We start from the raw sequence: 27,731 nt of genomic DNA, 5'->3' as shown, positions 1-27,731 counted from the left end.
TTATTACATTGTTAGTCTACCTTAACTAAATTACTTTACTTTCTCCATCTGAAATTTAAAAGTATTGGTTGCAAGTTACAGAAATCCAATTCAATATAACTTCACTATTTTGTCATCAACTTAACAAATATTTATCGGGAGCTTTCTGTGTGCAAAACACTTTTCAAAGCACTTAGGGGTTCAGTGGTGAGCAAGTCAGTCATGCAGCCACATGGCTAATATATTAGTATATTGCCTACCTACGCAGCTAATATATTAGTATGAAAATATTTTATAAACAAAAGATCTGTTGAACAGTTAAGAACTGTTAAGAATAGTACAGCAGGGTGAAGGAGTGGTGAATGAAAGGGCAGGCTTTTTATTTTTTTACTATTGTTTTTTTGTGGCAAAGTCAGAATTTATTTGCAGGGCACCAAGCAAGGGAGTGGGAGACAAATCTCAGATCCACTCCAACTTGGTCTTTGGGTTAAAGGGTTATTTATTTATTTCTTTTTCTTTTTTATTAATTTTTATTGGAGTATACTTGCTTAACTATTTCACTTACATGTGGAATCTAGAAAAAATGGTACAGGTGAACTTACTGGTAAAGCAGAAATAGAGTCACAGATGTAAAGAACAAACTTACGGTTACCAAGGGGGGAAGGGACGGTTGGACGAATTGGGAGATTGGAGTTGACATATGTACACTACTCTGTATAAAATAGATAACTAATGAGAACCTACTGTACAGCACAGCGAACTCTACTCCATGATCTGTGGTGAGCTAAATGGGAAGGAAATCTAAAAAGGAGTGGATATATGTATACGTATAACTGATTTACTTTGCTGTACAAGGATGCTTTTTAAATGGGATTGTCAGAGAAGATCTCCCTTTCTAGTAGAGGGAGTAAAGTGAAGTAAAGTGAAGGAGTGAGCCATGGGAATACACAAAGGAAGACCATAGGAGGCAGAGGATAGCTAGTGCAAAGTCCCTCAACCAGGAATGTGTTTGGGATGTTGGGGAGATTCCCAAGGAAGGAATATGACCGGAGCACCACTGGGGAGGGGACAGTGGTAGGAAAGGCAGTTGGAAAGGTGGCCAACAGCCAGGCCATATGGTCCTCGTAGGCCATTCTGAAAACTTTAAAGTTTATTTAAGGTAGATGGCAAGCAAGGAAAGGACTGACAAGAAGTGAATGTCCTCATCTGATTTGGTTTTTGAAGGATCATTCTAAGAGCTCTGTGAAGGTTAAGCCAAAAGGGGACAAGAATGAAAGCAAGGAGACTGTTAGGGGGCTTTCATAAAAGTCCAGTGGGGAAACGGATACATGGGCCACATAACCAGGAGGGCAGGGACTGGCCTTATGGATGATGCAGAAAAAAAATTTCAAAACTGTGATCTCACTTCTCCTCACTCCTCCTCTCCTCTCATTTCTCCTCACTTCTCTTTGCTCAGACCTGCTTCTCCATTGCCCCAAGCAGCTCCAGGATCTGTGGTCAGAAAGGAAAGGTTTCTTCTTGTCAGCGCAAGGGTGCAACCCCCGCTGAAGGGCCTGGCTGGGTCATGGGACCATCTCAAGACCAATCGCTCACTGTTCCCGGCACTGTGATTATGAGCCCAGGGGATGGGGTGCTCTAAGGATACCTGGAAGGAGCAGCGGGATAAAGAAGTTTGCATTTTCTGTGTTTTGTTTTTTGTTTTTTGTTTTTTTTAAAAAAGGGATAAGGCAAAGCACCCTGTGAAGACAGCAGAAGGATGTAATGGCTAGGGAGAGATTGAAGATTGTGCATTGCTACCTGACGGAGCCAAGGCCCAGTGACTGCTCCTTTCTCAGGATTTCTCTGCCACAAAGCTCCTGGACCACTGTATACTCCTGACAGATGGTCTCCTATGTGTCTGTATTAGTGTTTCAAGTAATATAGTGACTGCACATTTCCCAAGAAAATAAAAAGGGCCATAGTGTTAAATAATCCAATAAAGCCTCTAGTACCTATGATGAGACAGTGTTGAGCACTAGCGGATTCTCAGGCGATTTGCACATGATTCCAACCAGAGGAAATGTGGAGCCCATGCTTACCCAGAGTCCAGAAGCAGTCATGTCATGCATACGTATATCCACGATCAGTTTATTGAAAGAGCTTCACGTATGGAGCCAACCAAAAACAACTTCATTTTTTTCCAACCACAGATTTTCCAAAGCCTCTCTATTGGATGTCTCATCTTTCCCTGTGGCTACACCTCAGGAAGTGCTTAAAGCAGCCCCAGATATCTTGGGATGTTCAATAGAAACCTTGTTCTCTAAATACACTTGAAGTTTCTCTGTCTCCTATTGACCCCCAAGTTCAGTGATTTACTAGGAGAACCAACAGGACCAGCATGTAGTCATACTCACAGCTATGAGTTATTACAGGGGGGAAGTATAAGGCAAATCAGCAAAGAGAAAGGGTGCATGGAGCAAAGTCCAGAGGAAACCAGGCTCAAGCTTCCAAGGGTCCTCTCCCAGTGGCGTCACGCAGGATGCATTTATTTCCTCCAGTGTCCGATTGTGACAACACCTGTGAAATGTTGTCTACCAGAGGAGTTCATCAGAGGCTAAGTACCCAAAGATTTTATTGAGGGCTGGTTAGGTAGACATCTGCCTAGCACACACCAAGACTCCATACTCCCAGAAGAAAAGCAGGCGCTCAGCATAAATCCCATTTTTTGTACAACTTGGGCACAGACAGCCACTCTTAGTTAAGGATGTGGGAACACTCTTGAAATCTAAGTCCCTTAACATCAGCCAAAGTCCAAGCTTTCTAGGAAAGGCCAGGCCTTTCTAAGGATAGCGGTTTCAGGCCTGCTGTGTTAAATCTTTCCTGCACACTGACGTTGACATGAGGGTAAGAAAGGCTGACCCACCCTTGGATGGAAATCAGCCATGCAAGTAGTCTGGTTCAACCAGAGATAGAGCTGGAGGAGGGGAAGGCAAAGGGAGAAAAGCTCTTATTTGCCTGGTGTTTTTAGAACCTGGCTTTCAGGAGGTAAATGCAGTAAAGCTGACTTTGTTTTCCCATGAGCTGTCTTTATGGGCTCTGCTGTGAACCTTTTTCTGAAGACTTCCCACTGTCTACCACATAGCTTCTGTTAAGGTCATCTTGAACTAGCAATTAATCTTCTTGTGTGGGGGGGTCCTTTCATGGCAGTTCTAACCAAACAAACCCACAACTCAGCCCACAGGGAGGTGCTGGGTGCTATTGTTCCACCAAACCCAGAAATGCAGGCCACGTCTGCCCCCGCTGTCTCCCTTCACACTCCCATCACAGACGGCTCCCACCAGCCTCTTGTCGTGACTTCTCCTTTTGCTGGCCAAGCCCCAGGAAGCACGGAAACATCTGGCCCAAGATTCTTCCACTAGCCTTTGCTTTTGTTTTTGGGGTGGAGGATGGGAGGAGAATTCTGTTCCCCCGTGGATGGAAAATGCCCAGTGGTTCCACAGTCTCCCACAACCACTCTCTTAAAAAAAAAAAAATCCCTACCCACTAATAGTCTTCCACATCATTGTATATGTAGGCAAAATGTGTGTGTGTGTGCACTCGTGTGTGTGCACAATCACATGACCAGTGAGACACAGATTAGGAACCACTTTTAGAAAGTCTGACATCAATGGCCTGGCACAGACCTTTTTTTTTTTTTTTTTTTAAACAAAGCTACATTTATTGAGCACCAACTATCTGCCAGACATTGACTTACAAAAGTGTTGCTTCCCATAGAAACGGAAGGAAGTAATTTACCAAAACAGTTTAAGGAGTTCAGTTTTTCTGACCCAATTTAAACATGACTGGACCAAGTCTTTTTGGGATTAGTGTGACTGTCGATGTGCCTAAGAATAATCTCAGAAGCATACTGAAATTTCAGGTTCCTGGACCTAACCTTAGAAATTCAGACTCAGAAGGTCAGGCCTAGGACCCAGGAGTCTGGGATGGGGCCCAGGTGATTCCAATGCAGGTGGTCTGGACCAGCCTGTCCTAGCTCAGGGATGCTCAGACTTTAGAGTACCCATGGGGTCTGTAACATGCAGTCTGACTCAGGCTGTCCAGGGGGGTCCTTGAGATTCTGCATTGCTAATTATCCCCCGGGTGAGGTTGATGCTGCAGGTCCATGCAACGTACTTTGAGTAACAAGAACTTAGATGGTCAATCTCCCAGAGGCTGGTTCATGCAGCACTTACCCGCCAAAAGGCCTGACACAACTCTTTAGATTAGCTTCAGCCTTAGGGTCTCAACCTAAATTCTAAGACAAGAAAAGTGCCAAATAGTCATGAACGTTCATAAGTATATTCATAAGTAAATATCACTTAACATTCAATGACTATCTAGCTTTACCAGTAAAAAATGGTGCCAAAAAAAGAGAAAATGGAACTTCACTATTCATCATATTGCCTATGTTTCCCTGTTTGGATCTGCACAGCTCCAAAAAGTTGTCTACTTTTTCCAGCAATACAGATTTCAGAACTTTCTCAAGAGATGGTTCTAGGGGCTTCCCTGGTGGTGCAGTGGTTGAGAATCTGCCTGCTAATGCAGGGGACACGGGTTCGAGCCCTGGTCTGGGAGGATCCCACATGCCGCGGAGCAACTAGGCCCGTGAGCCACAACTACTGAGCCTGTGAGTCTGGAGCCTGTGCTCCGCAGCAAGAGAGGCCACGATAGTGAGAGGCCCGCGCACCGCAATGAAGAGTGGCCCCCGCTTGCCACAACTAGAGAAAGCCCTCGCACAGAAACGAAGACCCAACACAGCAAAAATAAATTAATTAATTAATAAACTCCTACCCCCAACATTAAAAAAAAAAAAAAAAAAGAGATGGTTCTAGGTGCCTTGTCATGGCCAAGACCAGGGGCTCATCCCCTAAGATCATGGATGGCACTTTCATTTCCCCTGTGTGTTATAAGCTACTGACTCAGTGCAGTCTTCATTGCCTGGCCCTCCTGCCCTCGTGCTTCCCAGATCCAACACATACACATGGGTTCATGGGAAGGCACACATGCATACACCATGAAATGACCGTGGAGGAGTATATAACAAATCCTTCTGGATCTTTGCAACGAAATGTCCTTTGAAATCAAATAAGTGCAATAGCACAATGACGTACTGAAACTGCAAGCGCAGATGCCATGAGGGGTGGTCTGAAAGGGACGATGGTATTGCTCACTGTTCTGATAATCCTACCAACCGCTTCCAGAACCATCAGGTGGCTCCAAATATCAGGAGAAATTCAATTAGGGTAGAGGCCATGACTGCTTGTTGTCTAAGGAGAGAGTGCTCCAGAGGGAATTTGAGTCGAGGAGTAGGCTGCCCAAAAGGACAGTGGAAGTAAGAGTCCGCCCTTTTTATTTGCTCTCATGTTCCCCAAACACATTTTCTCTGGCCTTAACATAATAGCGGATATAGTATAGTGATCATAGTGTTAAGGACATTTTGGAAATTGATCTAATTTTAATAATCATTTTTATAAAAATAATCCAATTAAAATATATCCCTAGAACTTAGCCTAAGATCTGGCACATAGTAGGAGCTCAATAAGCATTTGTTGAATCCATGTTCCTTTTACTGATAATGACTTTTGCTGCTGTGACAACCTGGAAAATCCCGTCTTTTTATGATTTATCTTAAGTGTCACTTTCTCCCTGAAGTTACAGTCGCTTCCTCCCTGGTGCTTCCATTGTTGTTCTTCTAGAACACTGTGTATTCTATTTCTCTGTTTACACATTCTCTTTCTCTCTGCACTGTGAGCTCTGAAATATAGGAATGGTGTCCCAGAGTTTAGCACAGTAACTAATTCCTCAATACAAATTTTTGAATGAAAAAGTGAATGAAGAGGTTGGTAGATTCTTTTGCTGTCTCCTGGATTTTAAAGTGAACCACTAGAGTTCACTTTCCAATACTGAGTATGTGTGATCTACATCAGAAAATGCTTCTTTACAAATCCTCATTCTACGAACCATATCCATTTCCTTCTTCCCGCCGTCAGTAACTATGGGGCCATCATCTAAGAGAATTTAAGCTGTTTTACAATCATTTTTGCTATCCTGTTGCCATATCATTCACAGTATAAGTAGTACTGGCTCCTTTGACCTTTGTCAAGGATCTTATTTTCACACGTTTAAATAATATGAGTTGATCTACTACTTTAATTCATTTACAGAGTTGATTTTTTTTTTTTTTTTACTGAGGCTTTTTAGGTGTAGAACAATGAAAAGTGCAATTTCTCACTCCCCCAGGGCATGATCAGGAACACACTGACTGTATTGGCACTTAGGAAAGGACAAACATCAAAGCACTAGCAATGTGTCTCTGAAAACACACTTTAAAAAACAGGAGGAGGAGGCTTCCCTGGTGGCCCAGTGGTTGAGAGTCCGCCTGCCGATTCAGGGGACACGGGTTCGTGCCCCGGTTTGGGAAGATCCCACATGCCGCGGAGCGGCTAGGCCTGTGAGCCATGGCCACTGAGCCTGCATGTCCGGAGCCTGTGCTCCGCAACAGGAGAGGCCACAACAGTGAGAGGCCCGCGTACCGCAAAAAAAAAAATTCTAACTAACATATCAAGAACTAAACAAAATAAAATAGTTGGTACACCGCATTATAATAATAGAGTCGTAATTTGAAAAGTGAGTTTTGCTTGAACAGCTAATAGAAGTCTTATTTTAAGTCCCCTCAGCCTCCGCTGGTTGTTAGCATTTCCCTCCATTTAAGTGCTCAGAGCTAAAACTGTAAATCAACAAGGATTTATTGAAAACCTTTGACCTTGGCACAATTAGGCCTATGATAGATCCTAAAGAAATATGTCACAGTCTTTGAAGAACTTACAAACCTCCTTTGTTTAACACATGTATTGCATATAGGGTGACATCCATCCTAGATGCCATAGAATCCTGATCTAAGGCATATATCTTTCTCCCTTTCTTCCCTTTCTTTCACTTCTTCCCTCCTTCACATCTTCTGGTACCCGTACATTTTTTACACCTTCCAAAGAAGTAAATGCCACAGTCTCTCTTAGTTAGCATTCACTCATTCATGCTACTAACATTTATTGATTCATTAATATTTCTAATTACTGTATTAGGCATAAAAGCTGTAGCGATGACTAAGGCTCTACTATCTTATGTACTGGGCATTGTGGTGGGCATAAAGCTATAGAAATGACACAGTCTGGACTCAAGGAGCTTACAGATCCTTTAGGGCGTGACACACAAAGGACAGATGATTTTAATACACTGTATCATGATTTGGCAAGTATAGGGTAAAGGCATGCATTTACTACAATAGTGGCACAGAGGACAGAGTCACAAAGCAATACTCATCAGGAAAACTCTCCCTTAGATACAATTTTGTGTTATGAAAGAGAAGCAAACTCTCTTGTTCTTGCATAGCCTCCAAAACCTAACGCATGGGCACTTTTTTTCAGATTTATACATTTCGAACTCACTTCAACAGCTTTGTCTCCAGTGGGACTGTGGGAACCCAGCTCTGTGTGTGCAGAATAAGTTGGGAGTGAGGAGAAGGTGTTGGCCACCTTGGGGTTAATTCAGAACCTTCACCAACTCATCACTGGATTCAGACCATGTGAATTTCTTATGGGATTTGGTTTTCCAGACTCACTGTCCATAATGATCAAGTCATTCCCAAATGCACAAAACATTTCCATTTATTTGCAGCTTACAGGGATAGTAACCATCCATATACAACAGAGAAAAAAGTAACAGAGCCTTTTCTGTGCATTATTTATTCAATAATATGTATCAAGCACTTGCTTCTTGTAAAATGTTTGACTATGTGTCTGTTTCTACCTCCAGAGAAGCACTGGCCAAATTTCTAGATCTTTGCAGAAAGACAAGATGGTAGGATTAAACTAGTAAATTTTTAAACATTTATGTTTCTCAATTATACTTACTATAAAATGGAAGAAAATGTAAGAAAAAAATTTCTCTACAATCCTATGGCAAGAAATACTCTTTCAATGTCATTAGACTGAGGCACCTTTCTTTCAGGTTATATTTGTTTTCAACAGCATGTAATTACTATTTGAATTTGTTTTAATGAGTAAATATTGCACAAATATATATTCTAGCAATACCATGCTTCCAAAATATCATTTATTTTGCCAGTTTAGATAATTCTATAGAAAAGAACACTTTAAGAACAGCAATCACGTAACTATAGGCAACTTATGATATCAATAAGTCAAAAACCAACAGAAAAATGTATACCATACAAATGGATTTGAAACATATGGAAAGATGCTCAACCTCTATCACAGATGAATGGAGATTTAAATTTTAACTAGACACCAGTTGTTCACCTACCGTGTTGGCAAAGGTACAGATATAAAAAGGGGTATGATGTGATGATATCCATTAAAATGTAAAACGCACCCATCCTTGGGCCCAGAGATTTCACTTGGAGGAATTAATCCTACAGATAAATGCACGTGTATGCGTGTTGTGGACCCATGAGGACACTCGGCAGAGCACTGTTTGTAACAGCAGCAACCTTCAACACATCCCCTTCCCTCCAGCCCCAGCGCCCCTACCTCATCCAGCCTCCATCATCCCTCATCTGGACCACAGGAGGGGCGCCCTGCTTGATCCTCCTCTTTTCCCTCTTTCACTCCTACAACATCCCTAGGAGCCAGAGTGATATTTTTAAAACATAAATCAGATCATGTCCTGCTGCTGCTAAAACCCCTCCAATGCCTTTCCATGCTAAGAATAAAATCGACACCACTTATCCTGGCTTCTAAAGACCCATCTACCTAGCCTCTGCCTGCTTCCTGACTTCTCTCATGCCTCTCTAGCCCTCACCCTCGGTGCTCTAGACACAGAGGCTTTCTCTGGGCTGCTCAGGCACATCCAGCTCATTCATGCTTCAGGGTCTCTGCATGGATCCCTTCCCCTTATTTTCTCGCAATGGCCCTTTCTCACCCTTCAAAATTTACCTTCAATGCCAGTCCCCAGAGAGGCCTTCCCTGACCACCTCAGCTAGAGCGATAGCCAGGCACTCACTCTCTAACACACTGTCCTGTTTTTTCCTTTTTACATTGTCTGTCATCGCCTGGCTGTGTTCCTGTGCATTCCACTGTGTATTAGTTTACATTCTTCTTTTCCCTGTCATTTAGGTCTCGGAGAGCAGGGACGCTGTCAGCTTCATTCATTGCTTTATTACCAGCAACCAGAAAAGAATCTGCACATAATGAGTGTTTAGTAAATGTTTGCTGAGTGAATTAATAAATGGCCATCAGAAGGGGATGGGGCACATTATAGGACACCCATCAGATGAAACAGTGTATGGCTGTTGAAAAGAATGGGCTGGTAGACAATCTGAGTGTCATCCTCCGACCAAGACTGCACCATTGCACAGATATGGCCTCGGTCTCCCTCCGAGACCTCCTCTCAGATCCTTCTGCTCTTGGTCTTCTTGCTGTTCTTGCTACACTCCACACCTGTGCCCCAGGGCCTTGGCACTTGCTATTCCTGCATCTATGCCTACCACTACCCCTGCATGGCTCCCTTGCTCACTTCTGTCAATTCTCTGCTCAGAAGTCATCTGTTCAGAAAGCCCTCCCTGACTACTCTCAAAATTCCTCACCCTGTCCCTTCCCCTCCTTGGACCCAGCTTTACTTTTCTTCATTGCACTTATCATTTGAAACAAAAGTGCCTATTTATTTGTGTCCATGTTTATTACATGCTTCCCCTGACTAGAACGTTCCTTGATGTTGTCATGACCTCCCCAGCAGGTAGAACCTTGCCTGGCATACAGTAGCAGCTGAACAGGTCTTTGATTGGTGAGGAATGAATAAATGAATGTATTCTTGAGTGCAAAAAAAGCAAGGTACTAAACAGTGTGCCCATAGAATGCTGTGTCAATTGTATTAAAAAAAAATGACCTGTATATATAATCTCTCTGGAAGAAAAATCCAAGAACACAATAACAGGGATAGCTTCTGCAGTAGGGAAATGCAAGGCTGAGAGGCATAAGAGGAAAACTTATTGTTCCTGTATATCATTATTTTTTATAAGACTGTATTTTTACAAAACATGGGCATTAATTACTTTTTCCAAAAAATTATGTCATATTTGACAGTTTTGTAAGTTTATGTATTTGAAGCCAAAAGGAAATCAAGGCCCTCATAAATGTTACTTGAAATGATAAACATTCAACAGCCATGTATTTAGCAATCCTATAAACTTGCCATAGCCCTATGCAATCTTGTTTGGATGTTCATGCAAATCTGTGGTTGCAAAGGATACCTATACTTTCTGTTGGAAGGGGTATATATATTCCTTAGATATAAAATATGGGAGGAAACAGGAGTGTGGATCTTAAGCAGAACAAGTCCTTTGTAAATGCAGCAAGACCCCTGCACATTTTATATGCCAGGAAAAGGGCCTCTGTGCCCAAGATACTTTGAATCTGCTTGCCAGGTTGAAATATGCCCTCACTGTTCAACAAATAAATAAAAACCCTCTGCCAATAGACTCTACCCATCCTTAACTAGCTGATTTGGTCAGTGTTTTTCTGGCTCCATCAAATACATGTGAATGTGTCTTACTTTAAGAAAATCCACTATTTGAATATGTGGATTTATAGAAAAAAATGTAAAGGAATGTCCACTTGCTTTATTACGGATTTTTTTAAATATGAAAATAAGAAACATTTAAAATGTGATTCAATAACAAAAAATTATACAGAAATTTCAAGAACACCATCATTGAACACACAGGTACTCGGTAATTACTTGCTGGTCGGATGAACATACCTATTGAAAATCAGTAGAGGGCCTCCCTGGTGGCGCAGTGGTTGAGAGTCCGCCTGCCGATGCAGGGGATACGGGTTCGTGCCCCGGTCTGGGAGGATCCCATATACCGCGGAGCGGCTGGGCCCGTGAGCCATGGCTGCTGAGCCTGTGCATCCGGAGCCTGTGCTCCGCAACGGGAGAGGCCACAACAGTGAGAGGCCCGCGTACCACAAAAAAAAAAAAAAAAAAAAAAAAAAAAAAAAAAAAAAAAAGAAAATCAGTAGAGTGAAATGGATGAGAGCATGGGTTGGGATCCAGATATCCCTGTGTTTGGACTCTATCTCTGCCATTCATTAGCTGAATCTGACCTTCAACAAGTGACTTAACCTCTCAAGGCCTCAGTATTTCTTACAGAAATAAAATGAATGACCAATGCCTCCCTAATAGTTAGTTATATTAAATGAGAGATATAGGCAAATAAAATATAGATATATTTTATCATGTATTATATTTTATCATGTATTATAATATCATATATTATTTCCTTCATGTAATTTCTGCCTGATTAGGAGCGAGTAAGAATGAATCATAAGTGCTGTTATATTTTCAGAGATATAATATAGGTAACTATATATAAATATAATTACATATACGCATATGTATATAGCACCTGCACAATGCCTGGCACATAGTAAATGTTTGGTAAATGGTGGTTCCTATTGTGAAAAGTAACACAAAATACTCTGAGAGTTTGACTCTTCATTTTCATATCCACAAAGACCAATTTTGTGCACACCATGCCAGTACATTTCATGTCACTGTACAGGGAGGGGTAAAAGAATTTGTGTCACTGAGATTTTTGTGGCCTTAAAATTATGGGAAAACAATTAACAGGTATGTAAGTGAATTGTGGCAGAGATTCAGCTTGTAACAATGGCTAACATCTATTGAGTGTATGATGATTAGTCATTCGGCAGAGTAAATACTATGACTTAGTACCCTCTCCAAGGATGGCCTGCTTCCTACTTTCTTAATTAAAAATATTAAATGTAAATGTTTTATTGAATTTCCCAGACTAGAATAGAATAGCAGGTATTTGGAGTGGGAAAGGCAAAAATGGTACAAATTGCTTCAAACTTAGAGACTAAATGAATATGCTCCCTCGGATGACCAAAGGTTTCTTCCTTTTCAGTTTTCTGGCTTTTTTTCCCCTTTCCTTCTAGCACTTCGAGTTTGTTTAATAAAGTTGAGAACTTTCACAAAGGGCCTTATGAACACGTGTTATTAGACTTTAAATCTGATTTGAAAGTGCCTCTCTCCTACTCCCTGTGAGTAAAGTGACCTTTTTAAATGGAGGGAAGTGGGTTTAGATGACAGTCGTGATAAATGCGGTCATGTTCACTCAATAAAATAAGGCCCAGTGCATTTGAGGATAAATCAGTGAAATGTACAGCCCCACCTGTCTGTCTCCATCATTCATTTCCACTGTCACTTTCACAGTGGCTGATGGATCACAGTTGCTGTAAAATTAGACAGCCTTTAATCTCATTTCATCCTGATTAGCTTCTCTTTACCCTTTCCCTGTAACTCACTGACTGACACGCTGAAAACTCACACCGGGCTGTATATGAACAGGGAGTACAAACTTCTCCTCCGGTACCTGCTTGTGAGGGCGAGGCCAGCGTGCATCCCTAGAGAAATCTGGAAGGGAGAGGGCATGTCTTCCTTGTTATTTAAAAGATAATCGATAATTGCGGTACCCAGTGCCATTTTAAGCAGATGTTTTCTCTTGATCACTGCCCTCTTTATTTTGCTTTCGTTCAGGTTTAATCAGAAGTCAAAGAAATGAGGTCTTTTGTAAAACTCAAACATTGATTTCATATTGATTTTTTTCTAATAGATTTGGAGCGTTTTACATTCAGAATAATCCCAAAAAGTTATTTGTGTATATTTATAGCCTCTCAATTCACAGTAATAAATCAGAAAAGACAACAATTCAGGAATGAAAATGCTGAAAGAGCCAAGAAATATAGCATACAAGGTTTTAAAACAAGAGTAAAAATGGGTAGATAAATGAGAATATCTTCAAGCAGCCTTTATATTAGCATTTCAAAGACCTTCTCGTATTTTGAAGGTTTCAATAGTTAGTTTAGTGCAATAGTTTCATTTGTTTGCATAAAGCATAACAATAGGGGTAATCAAATGAGAAAGAGGCTTAAGAATCTTTTCTTCACTTAATTTCTGACTGAATGGGAGCAAGTAAATGACAAGAACAAAACACAACTGTTGTTCTATTTTCAGAGTCTGTGCTTTATTATAAAGCTGGACTTCCGGTTAAAAAGAAGATAATACGATTTTTTATTACTTATAAAAATTACTTATAAAATTTATTACTTTTTTATTACTTATAAAATTACTTATAAAATTGAACTGACCAAAAATTTTAAATAAATATTGGAAGACTGGTAGTCATAAAGTAAGTTGGTTGTATCAGTGACCGCTGTTCCTACACGCATGTCTCCTATGAGTATATGCTTACAGGTGACAATGCTGTAAGTTTACTGCCCAGATGGCCTTGTGATAAACCAGAGTAGCACCAGGCTGTTCACAAAATACACACTATACATAATATATGGGTAGCATAGTTTTGTGTTTGGTATAATCCAAACAATGATGAGTTAATTTAAGAAAAGAAAAACAGATGTTCAAAACGTATCCAGTCACCCAATTTTAGTTGCTGCATGAACTCAACATATACTCTGCCCCAATGGACTCTGAGAAGTGATGCCTGCAGGAGCTATATGGTTAAAAGCATTTTCCAAAGAGATAACTAAGGGGTGACGGGCAGAAGGACGTTGCCGAGGTGACTCCCTACATCAATTGACCTAATTCATGGGCCACGCAAATCCACGGCACACCCACTTTCTACATGATCCCAGAAATCCAGGGTTTCCACACCAATGTCTTCTCCCTCGTGGCTATAAGTTCGAAAATAGTGAATATTCACAGTAAAAGTGAATACATAATAAAATAATGAAAATTCTTAAAATCTTTTTTTTTTTTGCGGTACGCGGGCCTCTCACTGCTGTGGCCTCTCCCGTTGCGGAGCACAGGCTCCGGACGTGCAGGCTCAGCGGCCACGGCTCACGGGCCCAGCCGCTCCGCGGCACGTGGGATCCTCCCAGACCGGGGCACGAACCCACGTCCCCTGCATCGGCAGGCGGACTCTCAACCACTGCGCCACCAGGGAAGCCCCCTAAGATCTTTTAATATGAAGCTTAAACGACCTGATTTGCTCTTTTGGAAGCTGTGTTACAGGTTTCAAAGCTATGCCTGTTTCTCCTTATTTTTGTTTACATATCTTAGCCAGCATAAGTGCATTCTGAGAAAAAAGATAATAAAAACAAAGTGAAATGAGTTATATATCATCCAAAGTAAATTGGGTATAAGATAGGCTCGTTTCTCTCTCTCTCTGTCTCTCTCTCTCTCTCTCTCTCTCCATTGGCAAAGGAGTACAGAGTACGCGCTGGCCCTGACTCATATTGATTTCCCACTGCACTGGTTTCTTAAATGCTCTGTTGATCCGTGTCAAGCAATAAGTTCCCTGCCTGAACATGCATATCACCTCCCCATTTGTCCTCACCTAGATTTAAGGTGCCCATATGATGAGCTGAACAAGGACATCATTTTTCCTACTGGTGTCACTGGGCCCAAACCACTGCCTGTGATATGATAACTAAATGCTGTGTAAGTTTACATTCACCATATGATGTAATAATAGCAGAGACTAACACTGCACTGCACACGGGGCGACAGGGGTGTCCTATTCTCGTTGTGTGTGTCCCCAAAGAAAATGTAAATGAGAACAGATCCAGCGAAACCTTTGGTGGGTTTCTGAATCACGCCGCCCTCCTCACAGCCACCACATTTAGGGCAGAGCAGGGCAAGACGAGGGGAATGGATATTTATGATGTTCCTGACAGTTTTTATCTTTGTTCCAGAAGAGCTCTTAAGCAGATAGATAGAAAATGTGTGATTGTGCTGCTAATGACATTGTACAGGAAATTAAGCGTATACATTTGGAGAAGGCATTAAATCAGCAGGACCTTAATTTAAAAACTTAAAACTGTATGGAAATTCAGCTTGCTCATTGCTGTGGAATAGAAAGCAACCAAGCACCCTGAGTCTGTTTATGGAAAGATTGCCAGCAAGCCAAGTTTGGGCAGAGCAGCTTAATGGCTCCAAGTGGATGCTGGGTTCTTTCTTCCAAGAAGTAAGCCCCAGCCCTGACCATTTGGGAGTGTCCGTCATGGTTGTAGACTGCATGATCCCCATCATCAGGCAGATGAGGAGGACTTAAGAATTGAAAGCAGCCCGACAGGTTGTTCTTGACTAATTTGCAGAATAACATTATGTAAAATTAATCAAAAGGGGTGGGGTTGGCAATTGCTGGGAACACACCGCTGAGCCACCGTGGATTGGTGGGTGCCCCACTCTGCTTGTCTATGTGCTTTTCTTCCTTCTGACTTAGTCTCACGTTTTATACATTTTGGGGAAATCACATAACTAGTGAGCCAAGGTATCAAGTCCGAAGATGGAAGATTTTATACGTCTTTTTTTTTTCTCAATTCCAGTTATGCCATACAACAGTGCCCATCACTGCGTTGTGGAGGTGGAAAACTTCCTGTTTGTGTTGGGCGGAGAGGACCAATGGAACCCTAATGGTAACTATTGAACCACTTAACAGTAGGTGCTCAACAAGTCTGTGTGTGATGAGAGGTGCCAGCGGCAGTCCATTTTGTAATTACCGTGGAAAACATATTTCTGTGCAGCAGGGACAAACGAAGTAGTCGGTGAAGTGGGCTGACAGAGGGAGGGTCCACAATTGAGCTGGCAGGGGACACACGCAGCAGTGCATTCACTCATGGACTGTCTGGGGATTTGGCTTCACCGTGACGCCCAGCCCCTCTCCTGATCCATCCCCTGAGAAATGCCACCAGCGTAAGCCCAGACTCCCTCAAGGGAGGTAGCAAGCGACAACTATTAAGAATTCTCACCACCTTCTCCACCACTTTTCTCCCATTTTATCAGGATAATAATATGCAGTTTCAATAAATAAGCGTTATCTGCTGTCGCGCTGTACATGACCTGAGCTGAAGTTCCTTTGCAGCGTTCATTACTTGACACCTGTTCTGGCTGCTGCATCTCCTGCAAGGGCTTTGTCCACAGATTATCCACCATCTTCCCTGTTGATGCAATTACTTCATAATTGTATCACAAAGAGAAAGGCAACATTTGAATACACTTCCCAAGCCTAATGTAGGGAGAACACTGCGCCTTGCAGAACACACAAAATTATCAAGATATTTTTGGAAATCTTGCACGTGAAGGAGGGGTTGCAGTTGTAGCCTTCTGTGTAACAGAGATCATTATGAGTGAGAAACCATAAACAGCTTGCAGGTACACATTTTTGCTTTAAAACCCCAGAACAGCCAGCTGAAATTACATAAACTGCATATATTTTATGGTGAATGTTCTCTTTCAGCATCTGCACAAAGGCAAATTATAGAAAATTGTTACATCTGTTCACCCTAGAAAATCTTAAAGGAAAACAACCCAGGCCACCCTCCAAGAACATTTCTTTGAAGAAAAGGGGACATTCTTTCTCAAGATCAGCTTTGTTGGTTCATATCTTTCAGTTTTGGAAAGATGGTTCCGGGGCTTTGGGAGAAACAGATTTGGATCAGGAACAAAAATATGTAATATCTCTCCTCTAACTTATCTTTGCAATGACTGATTTGATATATTAAAACAAAACAAAACAAAAACCCTGGCCAATATACAACCCACTGTAAACTCTCTATTTCCTGTTTAATCTCTTCTTCCGAGGAAGTGATTTGAACAGAATAGAGCGTTTGTAAGGAAACAGTACACAGCCAGCAGGTTTATCTAAAAAAGAATCTGCAGAACTTCGTTTTGGGGGTTTTGTTTGTTTGTTTTCTTGAAGGCCAGATGAAAACTAACACATGACAAGAGAAGGCTGGAAAGTCCTGTTTCTTTGCTTTTTTTTTTTTTTTTGGTCGCACCGCGCGGAATATGAGATCTTAGTTCCCTGTCCAGGGATAGAACCCACACTCCTTGCAGTGGAAGCGCAGAGTCTTAACCACTGGACCACCAGGGAAGTCCCATGGAAAGTCCTGTTTCTAATGATGGTGCTCTCTCAGCCCACCTCCGTTCCCACGTGGGATAAGCCTCTGCTAAAAGACCAGTCTTGGGGCGACAACTCAGTTTTCACAAATCACTATGAACCTCCCATTCCTGTGAGACAGACCTTAATCATCAACACAGAAAACCTGCTCCCTGGGTGTACCCCTGCACCCCCACCCCTGCCCAAAATAACCCGCCACTGCTTACTGTTCAACTTCTATCAGACACACAACCGAGAGGATGGCTGGGGGGATCAGGGGCGAGTGTAAGGGACATATTCCTTCCTCTAGTCTAGAGAATCGAGATTTTATCGTTGAGCTAATTCAGATTCCCATAAAACTACGCCACTGGACCTCACTGATTTGCCTCCCCCCCCGACCCCTGAGAGGAGCAGTGATTCAGTTTAAAGCCCTCAACAAATATGCTGTGAGAAAAGACTACAGAAAGCACAGCATTGCATTTCCTGCGGGGGCACCTTTCACTGCCACCACTCAGTGTGCTCTATGTGAAGACCTGCGTGACAAGTCCTTGTCAAACCAAAGTACCGAGGCATGGTGTGCTTTGAACAATTACTTCTAACGCCAATCATATGATTTAATGTGTCTCTTTTGCTTTAGCCGCCAGGAGGCTCAAAATTGAACTTTAGTAAAACTTTAATTACTATATATTGTTTACTTTTAGTCTCCATATGGGCCTAGCAGCTCACAACTCTCTTTCTGTAAGACCCTTATTTAGAACTTTGGGAGTTCCACCTGCAAATCTGAGTCATTCCGTCCCTGACTTGTTTCGCTTTTGAGATCATTTAGTATAGATCTGGGTAAATGCTGATGAGCCACTGATTAGCATCTCCTAAGCAGAGGATAACTGGTCACACTGTGAGGCAAGCAGGCCAGTCTTTTGTACCTCATGTCAACCAATCAGTCATTGGCTGAGGCCTTCCCCCAGGTGGGGGTGAGGGTGAGCAGTGAAGTGGCCAGTTCAGCTGAGGGCAGTTCTCTAGAGAGGGAGCAGCTGTGACCATGAACAACCAACAAGCATCAGGTAGGGAACAGGTGTACCAATCTGGTAAAAGTATCTCAGCTAGGTACCAAAACACACATCCACCACCATCCCTTAAATGGTTTCCATGGAGCTTCATATTCCATCCATCTGGTTAACCACAGCTGACCATTTTGGTATTAGTCGTAGTATTTATTGAGTACTCATTATTTCCCAGGAACTTTGCTAAGCACTCATCTGCATCATTTCACTTAATCCTCACGACCGTCCTATGAGGCCTGTTGCATGATTGCTCTAGTTTTACTATGAGGAGTCTAAGCCCTAAGAGTTTAAACAACTTGCCAGGACACACAGCTTGCAAGAAGATGAGTGATTCCAACGTAGGCCTGTCTGACTCCAGAGCCTCAGCCTTTAACCAGTGTATCACACTCCCCACCTCACATAAACATATGTATTTAATTAGATATTAAACAATTGTGCATTTGCCTTTGATCTTGTGAAATTAAATCAGTATTGTATCACCATGGACAGTGGCTCTTACTGGCTTCCAAAGAGCTCTTCATTATTCCCCATTTAGAAAACCATGAAGGGACACCATCATCTCAAAAATATAGGATTTTCATTTTGTAATACCTCATACAACTAAAAAGGAAGCAGTTAATACCAAAACTTATAAAGAACAGCAATCCTGGGCTTCCCTGGTGGCACAGTGGTTGACAGTCTGCCTGCCAATGCAGGGGACACGGGTTCGTGCCCTGGTCTGGGAGGATCCCACATGCCGCGGAGCAGCTGGACCCATGGCCGCTGAGCCTGCGCGTCCGGAGCCTGTGCTCCGCGACGGGAGAGGCCACAATGGTGAGAGGCCCGCGTAACACACACAAAAAAAAAAAGAACAGCAATCCTATAATAATATACAACATGCTTTAATTTCACTACTGACAGGGAGGAAAAATTAAAAATCTATGAGTTTAAATGTTATGTATACATCAGTTCCAAAGATGAAATCTTAAGTTAAACTTTAGTTCTTATGAAATTGGTGCCTGAGATGCATGTCTTTGAATGAAATACAAAAATGTACATTTCAATACATGCTCATAAAACACAAATATGTACTCATAAAATACAAATATAATTTTATTTACTGATTATCTTGATTACAGGACCAAAATTTGAAATCATAAAACATATGAGTTACTGGAAATATAAGCAGGATACATACATTTTTTTCCTACTCAGCTATAGATATTAACTCCTATTAACTCCCTTCTTGTCATTAGTGATAGACTGCATTGTAATATGCTAATATACATGCATATATTCCTTCAGTGCCCCAACTTACAGAGAACCAATTTACATTTGTCACTTACTGATGATTGACTCCCAAAAAAACTGCCCGCGGGGGATTTCCCTGTCTTCCTGCTTCCTTCCCCTCCACCACTGGCTGAAAACTGCCGCCCCTGCCCCATTTTACCTATCTCCCAAATGATAGTCAACAACAGGGTCTGGTGACAGGACATCATCAAAAAAGGGAAGAAGTGGAGGAAGGGTTAGAAGAAAATGGAAAAGATGAGAAGAAACTAAAGGAGTGAAGAGTATTCCAAAATTCCATTGCATGTGGCTACCCCACGCAAGCTTCTAAGTAGTGTCAATGGAAGCCACAAGGAAGAAATGAATGTCCCCATTTTATCTCACTTTCCTCACTCTACTACACTCATTCCTTCTGAGATTTATTATCCCCTCTGCACATCCTTTGCCAACTTTAGAACACTTTTCTTCTTTTTATCTTCCCATCCTCCATCCTTGCCCTTTTTTCACACCATTGACTCTGCCTCTGGAAACCCTTTCTTCATCTTCCATCGAAATCACACCAGTCCCTGCTTAGCCTTTTCTCTGAGTGAAGGCCACTGGCATTACCAACAATAAGCAAAGCAAATAGCCGATTTCCACCACCAGTGCTCAGCATGTGAAGGCATCTGTCCCATTGCTGAAAGGAGGCAGATGTCTTCCTCTAAATGGAAATTCTAAACCAAACTTCACAGAGAAACACTTTTATACATGGTGTGTATATTCTACATTCTTCTTAACAACACTGATCTTCAGATACATTTGGGAATTAACCTTGAAACCTGACTATCAAGAATGGCTTTTTTCTACAGGGAGATGATTGCAAATTCTACAAAAACTTTCTTATAAACCAACTCTAGACATCATCCTTCCTTGGGTTGGAGCCTCCCTTTGTGGGATCCAAGTCTTTTGGGTCATACTCACTCCTGGCACTCTTAACTCTTTCTGCAATCCTCAACTCTTTCTGTAATCCCCAAATAAAACTTGACTTACCACCCAACCAGGCCATCCAAACCCTCCCATGCAATCCTTGGAACTCATGATCTCACATCAACAAGATCACTATAATCCTTAAACTCTTCCCTAAATGGTCCCTTCAGCTTCTTTTCTAATCAAAACCTGGCTATTCTCTGAGGGGACTGTTTTCCCAGCCACCCTTTTCAATGGGGACTATGTTCTGTTCCCCACCCCCACCCTTATATTTCACATTATTGGAGGCCGAGAGCTTTTCTACATCTTCTTCATTGCCACTCCCACATTCTTAAAACTCACCACTTTAAAGGATGTCTTCAGATTTTACCACCTGCTGCCCCTTTATGTGGCAGCTACCCACTGTTATCCTGGAAATGCCACCTCCTTCACTCTACCCTACCACTTTTTCATTGTCCATCATCCCCTCATGCCCTTACTTCCCTCCTTACTGAGCTTATATTCTGTTGCCCATCCTTATAATCACATTAGTGCATACGCCTGCAGCCCTCGTGTCCTTCTCTCCTATTATGCTTGCCTGGTAAAGCCCTGGTCCTGGTTAAACCCAACTTTCTTCCACCTCTCCCCTCCCCCTGAGCAACTAAATGTGGACATAGAAAACCATACGGCCATGCTGGCTACTAATGAACCATGCTGGCTACTAGCCAACTCCACTAAGTTTCCCTGGTCAATGCACTCTTCCACCCTCTGAGTTAGTTATTTCACACCTTCTCTCTCCTCACATACCTTTCTCCAAAACCTCCCTCCTCACTCTCAGCTGATAGCCTTGCTTCTTAGTCCAAGGAGGACAGGAGCAATCAAAAGATAAAATCTGCATCTTGCTGCTACCAAATCCATAGCTACCCATATATTTTAGATAAAACATATCTCCCTTATTACTGTTTCTGCTCCAACTTAAAGCCTATTCCTCATTCCCTTTTGCCTACTCAAGGACTTTGGAGTACCTCTGAATTGAAAAACACAACCAAGAACTAAATAAAATTTCCTCTCGATGCTGCATCTTCCTGCTATAATCTTCTTTTTATGTCAAAAGTCCTAAGAAGCATTGCTTATCCTCTTGCCTCTGCTTTCTTACATCTTAGTCTCTCCTGAGGCGTCCCCACTCAGGCTTTCATGCCCTCCTGTCCACTGAAACAATGCTTGTCATGGTCACCACCAACCCTCATGTTTCCAAATCCTATGGTCAGTTCTCTGTTGCTCACTCCTCTTTTTGAAACACTATTTGACGTGGCTTCTAAATACCACCATACTTTTCCTCCTGCTTCTGACAATTCCTTTTCTTTGCTAGTTTTTCTTCTTCTCCCCCAGGGCTCAATTCCAGCACTCATTATCTTCCATTTCCATACCCTTTCCCTAAAGAGTTTCATCTTGTTCTTTGATTTTAAACAATATCTCTTGACTAATGACTCCAAAATTTGCACCTGCAGCCTCATTTAGCCAGTGGCCTACCAGCCACTTATGCTTTGAGATCCGATAGTCCTCTCAAGGTTAAGTCCAAAACAGAACTCATGGCTTCTCTCCCTAACCCCCCAACTACCCCTGCCTGGTCTTCCCCACCTTGGGAAATTGCATGACCTTCCATCCAGTTCCTCTCGCTAAAAACCTAGCAGTCGTCTTTAATTACTCACTTTTTCTTATACCAGTGCTCAATCTATCAGAAAATTTTATTGGCTGTGCCCATAGAATAGATCCCAAATTTGACCATATCTTGCCTCCACCTCCACTCAAGCCAGCTCTTGCCTTGACTGTTGCGATGGCCTCGTGACAGGTCCCCCACTTCCAGAGCAGCCCTTGTATGGTCTAGTTTTTTACACAACAGCCAGAGTGATCATGATAAGAGGTAAATTAGGCCATGTTTCTCATTTGCTCAAAATTTTCCAGTGACTTCCTAATTGTCTTATGACAAAAGATGAAATTTGACACCAGTCCACAAGACACACCATGTCTGGACCTTGATATACTTCGACTTCTGTCCAAGTCACCCCAGCATTCTTGCTGGTTTTGAATGCATGGCCAGCCCAGGGACTTTATACTCACCTTCCCCACTGCCTGAGATGCTAATTCTGCAGATATTTGCATGGCTTGCAGAAGATATCTGTGAGCAGGTGACCATCCTACTGAAACCGGCTTCCCCTCTATCAATCCCTGCTTTATTTTTCTTTCTGGCATTTGGTAAAGAAAATATAGCATTATTATATATGTATTTATTTACAAGTCTGTGTTTATTTATTTACAAGAACGAGGACTTTGTCTTTCTTGTTTACCAACATATTCCCAGAACCTAGAACACATAAGACACATAGTGAGCACTCAATATATATTCTTGCAATTAATAATTGTGTTGTGTATACATGCCCATGTGAGTGCATGTACACACACACACACACACACACACACACATACATACAATCCTATCTGTTTATTCCTGTGGTGAAGTTTGGTACCTATATTTCAATGGTTAGTTACACATACATTAATGAAAAACAGACTTTTAGAGTTAAAACTTCAGGTGCTTTAGATGATTGTCATCTCAGTTGCTTCACAGAAAATGGAATACACACTTTTGCTCCTATTTCTTGCTTTGGTGTCAATCTGTATGTAAAACAAGATTCATTTTAATACCTTGGAGGCATTACTGTGTTTCTTAGGCTCAACAGAGGAGATAAGCTGGTTAACCAGCTCTGAGGACGCATGTTTCCCATTTCAGTAAATGTACTTGTGATACATCACAGCAACTGTGCTTTCCCCAAATGCACAAACAGAACTTGCATGACAGTCATAGCCTACAACTGATTTCCTAATGCAAACTCTTATTGTAGTGATTGCTATTGTTTCCCTGGAGACAGAGTAGACTCTTCCACTGCTAGAATTCTTGGATCATTTAGAAAAAGGTTCTATCCAGAGATATCACACAAGTTAGTCTCTGGAACTGATTATGTATAGACAATAACTTCATGTTTTTAAAACCTATAAACACCAAAATACAGAAATTTTACCCTAACTTTGGGATAAAACTAGTCTGATAAACATACTTGCTTTTATTATTATGGTTGATTTATTTTTATTCCAACTCATCCCCACCCCACAGAAAAAGTGGAGGAGAAAAGAAGAAAAAAAGGAAAAACGTTTGAAGGGGCACATAAATTTTTCTTCTGACTTATCACTTCTCATACTGTGTTAGATAGTCCCTCTACTTAATTCATCTGTTAAACCTGAGAACAGAGGCATCTTATAAAATACTTTTAAATGTGCAAAACAACAAAAGAATTTAAGTTTTAAGTGTCTCAAATATATTTTTACAGGAAAACACAGTACAAATTTTGTCAGCAGATATGATCCCCGATTTAATAGCTGGATACAACTTCCACCCATGCAAGAAAGGTAAGTGTCTATTTCTTAGGTCTGAAACATTTGTGGCTGCTTTGCTGGAAGCAAGGATGCTGAATGGTTTTCCATGATAAGGTACGCTAAACAGAGCCAGTGAAAGTCACAGGAGTCAAATACAAAACCTGGCCTGGCCAACTTAGACTAACTGCCTTATTAACTCAATGGAAAAAATAATCAAAGAAGTCAATTATTTGTCCCAATGGAGGAAGAAAAAATTTGTATGACTTGTCTTCCTTTTTTTGTTACTAGTTAAAGTTCACTTTTTTATTGAAGTATAGTTTCTATACAATATATGTGTACAATATAATGATTCACAATTTTTAAAGGTTATACTCCATTTATAGTTATAAAATATTGGCTATATTCCCTGTGTTGTACAATATATTCTTGTAACTTATTTTATACCTAATAGTTTGTACCTCTTGATCCCCTACCCCTATCTTGCCCCTCCCCCCTTCCCTCTCCCAATTGGTAACCACTAGTTTGTTCTCTATATCTGGGAGTCTGCTGCTTTTTTGTTATATTCAATAGTTTGTTGTATTTTTTGGATTCCACATATACATGATATCATACAGTATTTGTCTTTCTCTGTCTGACTTATTTCACTTAGCATAATGCCCTCCATGACTTGTCTTCCTTTTCCACGTTGAATTGTTTTTGTTTTCTTTTTGACAAGCAGAGCTACAATTTCACTGGCTATTCCACTCTTCTTAGTTATAATATATTTAAATCTTATCATTGAAATATAAAACACCATTCTCACAATGATATGTATATACTTTGATGCAGAAATTTCAATATTGAAGTTTTCAGGTCTCACAATCTCAAATTCATTGCATTTACCTCCTCAAATATCTCCCCATCATACATTCAAAATCAATAGATTTGTCAGCTTACAAAAAAAAGAGTTTTGCAAAGTGTCCCCTCATTTTTAATGTATGCAGTGTTTATCTAACCCAGTTCTCCTTGTATCAAAGGACAATAAGGCAACTATGTTTATACATATTCAGTTCTCCTGACTGTTACTTAGGCAGGACACCATTTCTTAATATACACATGTAAATTCACATACTAATGTTTGAACACTTGGTTCTTTTCAAATAATATCTCAACATCCTCTTGAGCAAATTTTCCAATATAATAGTAACGATAAGCTACAACCTGTTTCCTCTTCTCAATTGGACTAAGAAATAATTTTCTTTCTTATTTCCTTCATAACCTTAACATCTCCTTCTTTAAACATTCAATCAGATTACACTGAGATCAAGTTAAATCCTAAATCATAAATTCAAAGTTAAAAGGAAATTTTCACATCATACCATTCCTCAAAAAGGTACATTACTACAGAAAGAGAGTATGAATCTCTGCTATAAAGAAACAATATCTAACTTCCCATTCCATATAAGCATATTAAAACTCTCTTTCAGGAGACTAAAAGCTATACATTGAAAATGATGAGGCACAATATAGTCTAAGGACCATAGACACTGTTAGGAATGTCTAGTTGCAAGGTACCTCAAGAAATTATTCTGAGTCAATCAATATCCTGACAAACTTCTCAATCCTCCTGTTGTGTATACATGTATGTATAAAAGCCTCTCCTGATGTCTTTCTCCAAAGTACCTTGTTTCTCTCCTTTTGGGGTTATTTTCTAGTTGCTGTCATTGTAGCTGCATCACTTTACCCTTTAATCAAAACTATTCCAAAAGATTTTATTAAAAAAACATTTTAAAAATACACATCAATAACATGTTTGAAATGTCAGCATCTCATCACTATGGTCGCCTTTGCTGGGGGCTGTTCACCACGATAATTAACCTTCACGCCTTGGGTTTGGGAGGCATAACTCACGTCGCGGTCAATTATCTCACTGTAGAGCCCCTAAGGATGAGAAGTATTGCTGCAAAACCTAATTAGTAATTTTTTAAAATGTGTATTGTTTACTTGATATTCTATAATGACTTCCTCTGAGGCACTATGGCCTATCATGGCAGGGTCCTACTTAGACAATTTTTAGCAGCTCATTGACCTGATAAAAAGACCTGCCATGGTCTGTCGGCGCCCGGCAGCCACCATTGACAGGATGGACTGTTTAACGTTTCTTTCGAAGTCATTATGGTATATCATGTCAGGTCTCTAGTAAAAGAAGTTTTTTTTTAGATTTAGAACAATCAGCTCGATAGACCAAATAAAGAGCTCCTTCCAGAGCTGAATGGGAAAAGGCAGATCTCACAAATGCCCAGTCAATCTTCTAGCTCCATATCTCCTATGGGTTGGTTGACCTAGGCAGCAATCCATAACTTAAAATGAAATTTTTCTGTCATTGCCGAGCTTGCATTCAACATAGCAAGTACAGTTAGCTACCAGCATGGTTTAATTGGTGATTAAACAAAGAAGGGAAAAAAATCTAAAATATATGAAATACTCTTCAGATCAGAAAAGAGGTTTCTTGAGACATTTAATTGAGTTAATTTTTCATTGTATAGATCATGAGTCAAACTCACCAGAAGTTTCCCACCTCCCTCCTTCCATTAGCTGTTCCCTAACTGCTGAGAAGTTATTATGCTGAGAAGTTACTAAACTGATTGAGAATAATAGAAACATTGAAAGCCACCTCTGGGGTCACCCACTCTTAACAGAGCTGGCTGGGCAAATTCCTAGGATTATCTTACCTGATCAGAGCTTCCAAAAGAATATAATAAAAGTTCAGTACACCCTCCCAGTTCAGCAGAGAAATGGGCACGTGACCTCCAGGCTTATTCAACCATAGGTCAATCATGAATTGTATGCCTGCTGCCTATGAGGTTACTGACAGAAGTGATTAGACAAAAGTACAAAGATAAATGTAAAGCTGATGAGTTGTTTTGGTCTCAGATTTAGGATTTGATTCTTCAGTAAGAAGAGGGCAAAAATGAACACTTGGATCAATAAAAATGCTTTGGTGACTTTAATGCTGTTTTCAAAAAAAGTAGACATTTTAGGTATTATTCTTGTGGAGATATTACCCCCTAGCTAGTCTTGGAAACAGAAAAGAAAAAGAAGGGAGGGAGGGAGAGAAAAAGCCATTTGGAGAGCACCAGTAACAAAGTTTAAGTTTCGCAAACTAGGTGAAAAGCTGGAAGCACATACAACAAAGATGTTTCCAAATTTAAATACTGTGTTTCTAGCAGCCTTACGAGAAACAATTGGAGACAATATTGTGTTTTAAAAAATCTGTTGTTTTTAACCTGATTGTAGAAGTCAAAAGTTGAAACTGAGATACAATTTCAGTTTTCTGACCTACGGGTCAGAAAGAACTTTTAAAGATCTCTACAATACACAGGTTCAAAATATATTTGTAGAGGTCATTGGTAGTCTTTTTAAACTTATCTCAATTCATTGAATTTCCTCTCTGGCATTGGGACAGGGGGTGGAGGGGTGGAGGAGGGAGAGAAGAACAATTTGTAATACAAATAGTGTAATTCCATTAAAAAATCTTCAATAATCTTGAGCTTCCTTTTTCCCCAAAATAAAACAGCCTAATCAGGTGTGCTTTTCGTGTGGGTAGGTGGGGCAGGGAGCATTCCCAGGAGAGATCTGGTACGTAAAATTTTAGCCTCGAGCAAATGTTCACAGTTGCTGATAGACCATTAACTATCCAGTGTTTCTATAATGCATTTCGTGAATTCTCACTTTGGGCATGCAAGGGAATAAATCAGAGACTCAGAACCTTCGCTATTAAAATTTCTGCATAAAAATGCACTTTTAGTCAGGAAGTGAAACCTACTGATTGTTTTTTTCCCCCCGTTCAGAACCTAACAGTGACACTGTGTGGATAAAGCTAGGAGTACACGGAGCATCAGATTAGGAATGCCTGGGCTAAAAATAGAGTTCCGACAGGCTCCCTCGGGTTAAGAGAGGAAGGAAGGAACCAGAACAGAAAGAGTGAGAAAACAACTTTAGACAAGATAAAAGGAGTTCACACTGCCAAAAGAAGATCTTTCTCTTATTCTCCACTATCTAAACTTCATTAAATAGAGGATTTTCATACCTGTCATGACTAACATTTTTCT

The 27,731-nt window shown here is 40.9% G+C and overlaps 1 protein-coding gene across 1 annotated transcript in view; it reads left to right on the top strand.

Annotated features, from left to right (window-relative positions):
- Nucleotides 1-27,731, top strand: part of KLHL14 (kelch like family member 14) — a gene marked incomplete at its 3' end in the record, with an annotated part of 100,379 nt that overhangs the window by 63,449 nt on the left and 9,199 nt on the right. The window contains exons 4-5 of the mRNA XM_079717449.1: nt 15,387-15,476; nt 23,595-23,673. Of these exons, the coding sequence (XP_079573575.1) occupies nt 15,387-15,476; nt 23,595-23,673 (169 nt within the window). The remainder of the gene's footprint in view (nt 1-15,386; nt 15,477-23,594; nt 23,674-27,731) is intronic.

Source organism: Hyperoodon ampullatus (genome assembly GCF_949752795.1).
Source record: "Hyperoodon ampullatus genome assembly, chromosome: 13".
NCBI lineage: Eukaryota > Metazoa > Chordata > Mammalia > Artiodactyla > Ziphiidae > Hyperoodon > Hyperoodon ampullatus.
The sequence above is the reverse complement of the archived record's forward strand: the minus strand, read 5'-3'. Positions and strand labels throughout refer to the sequence as shown.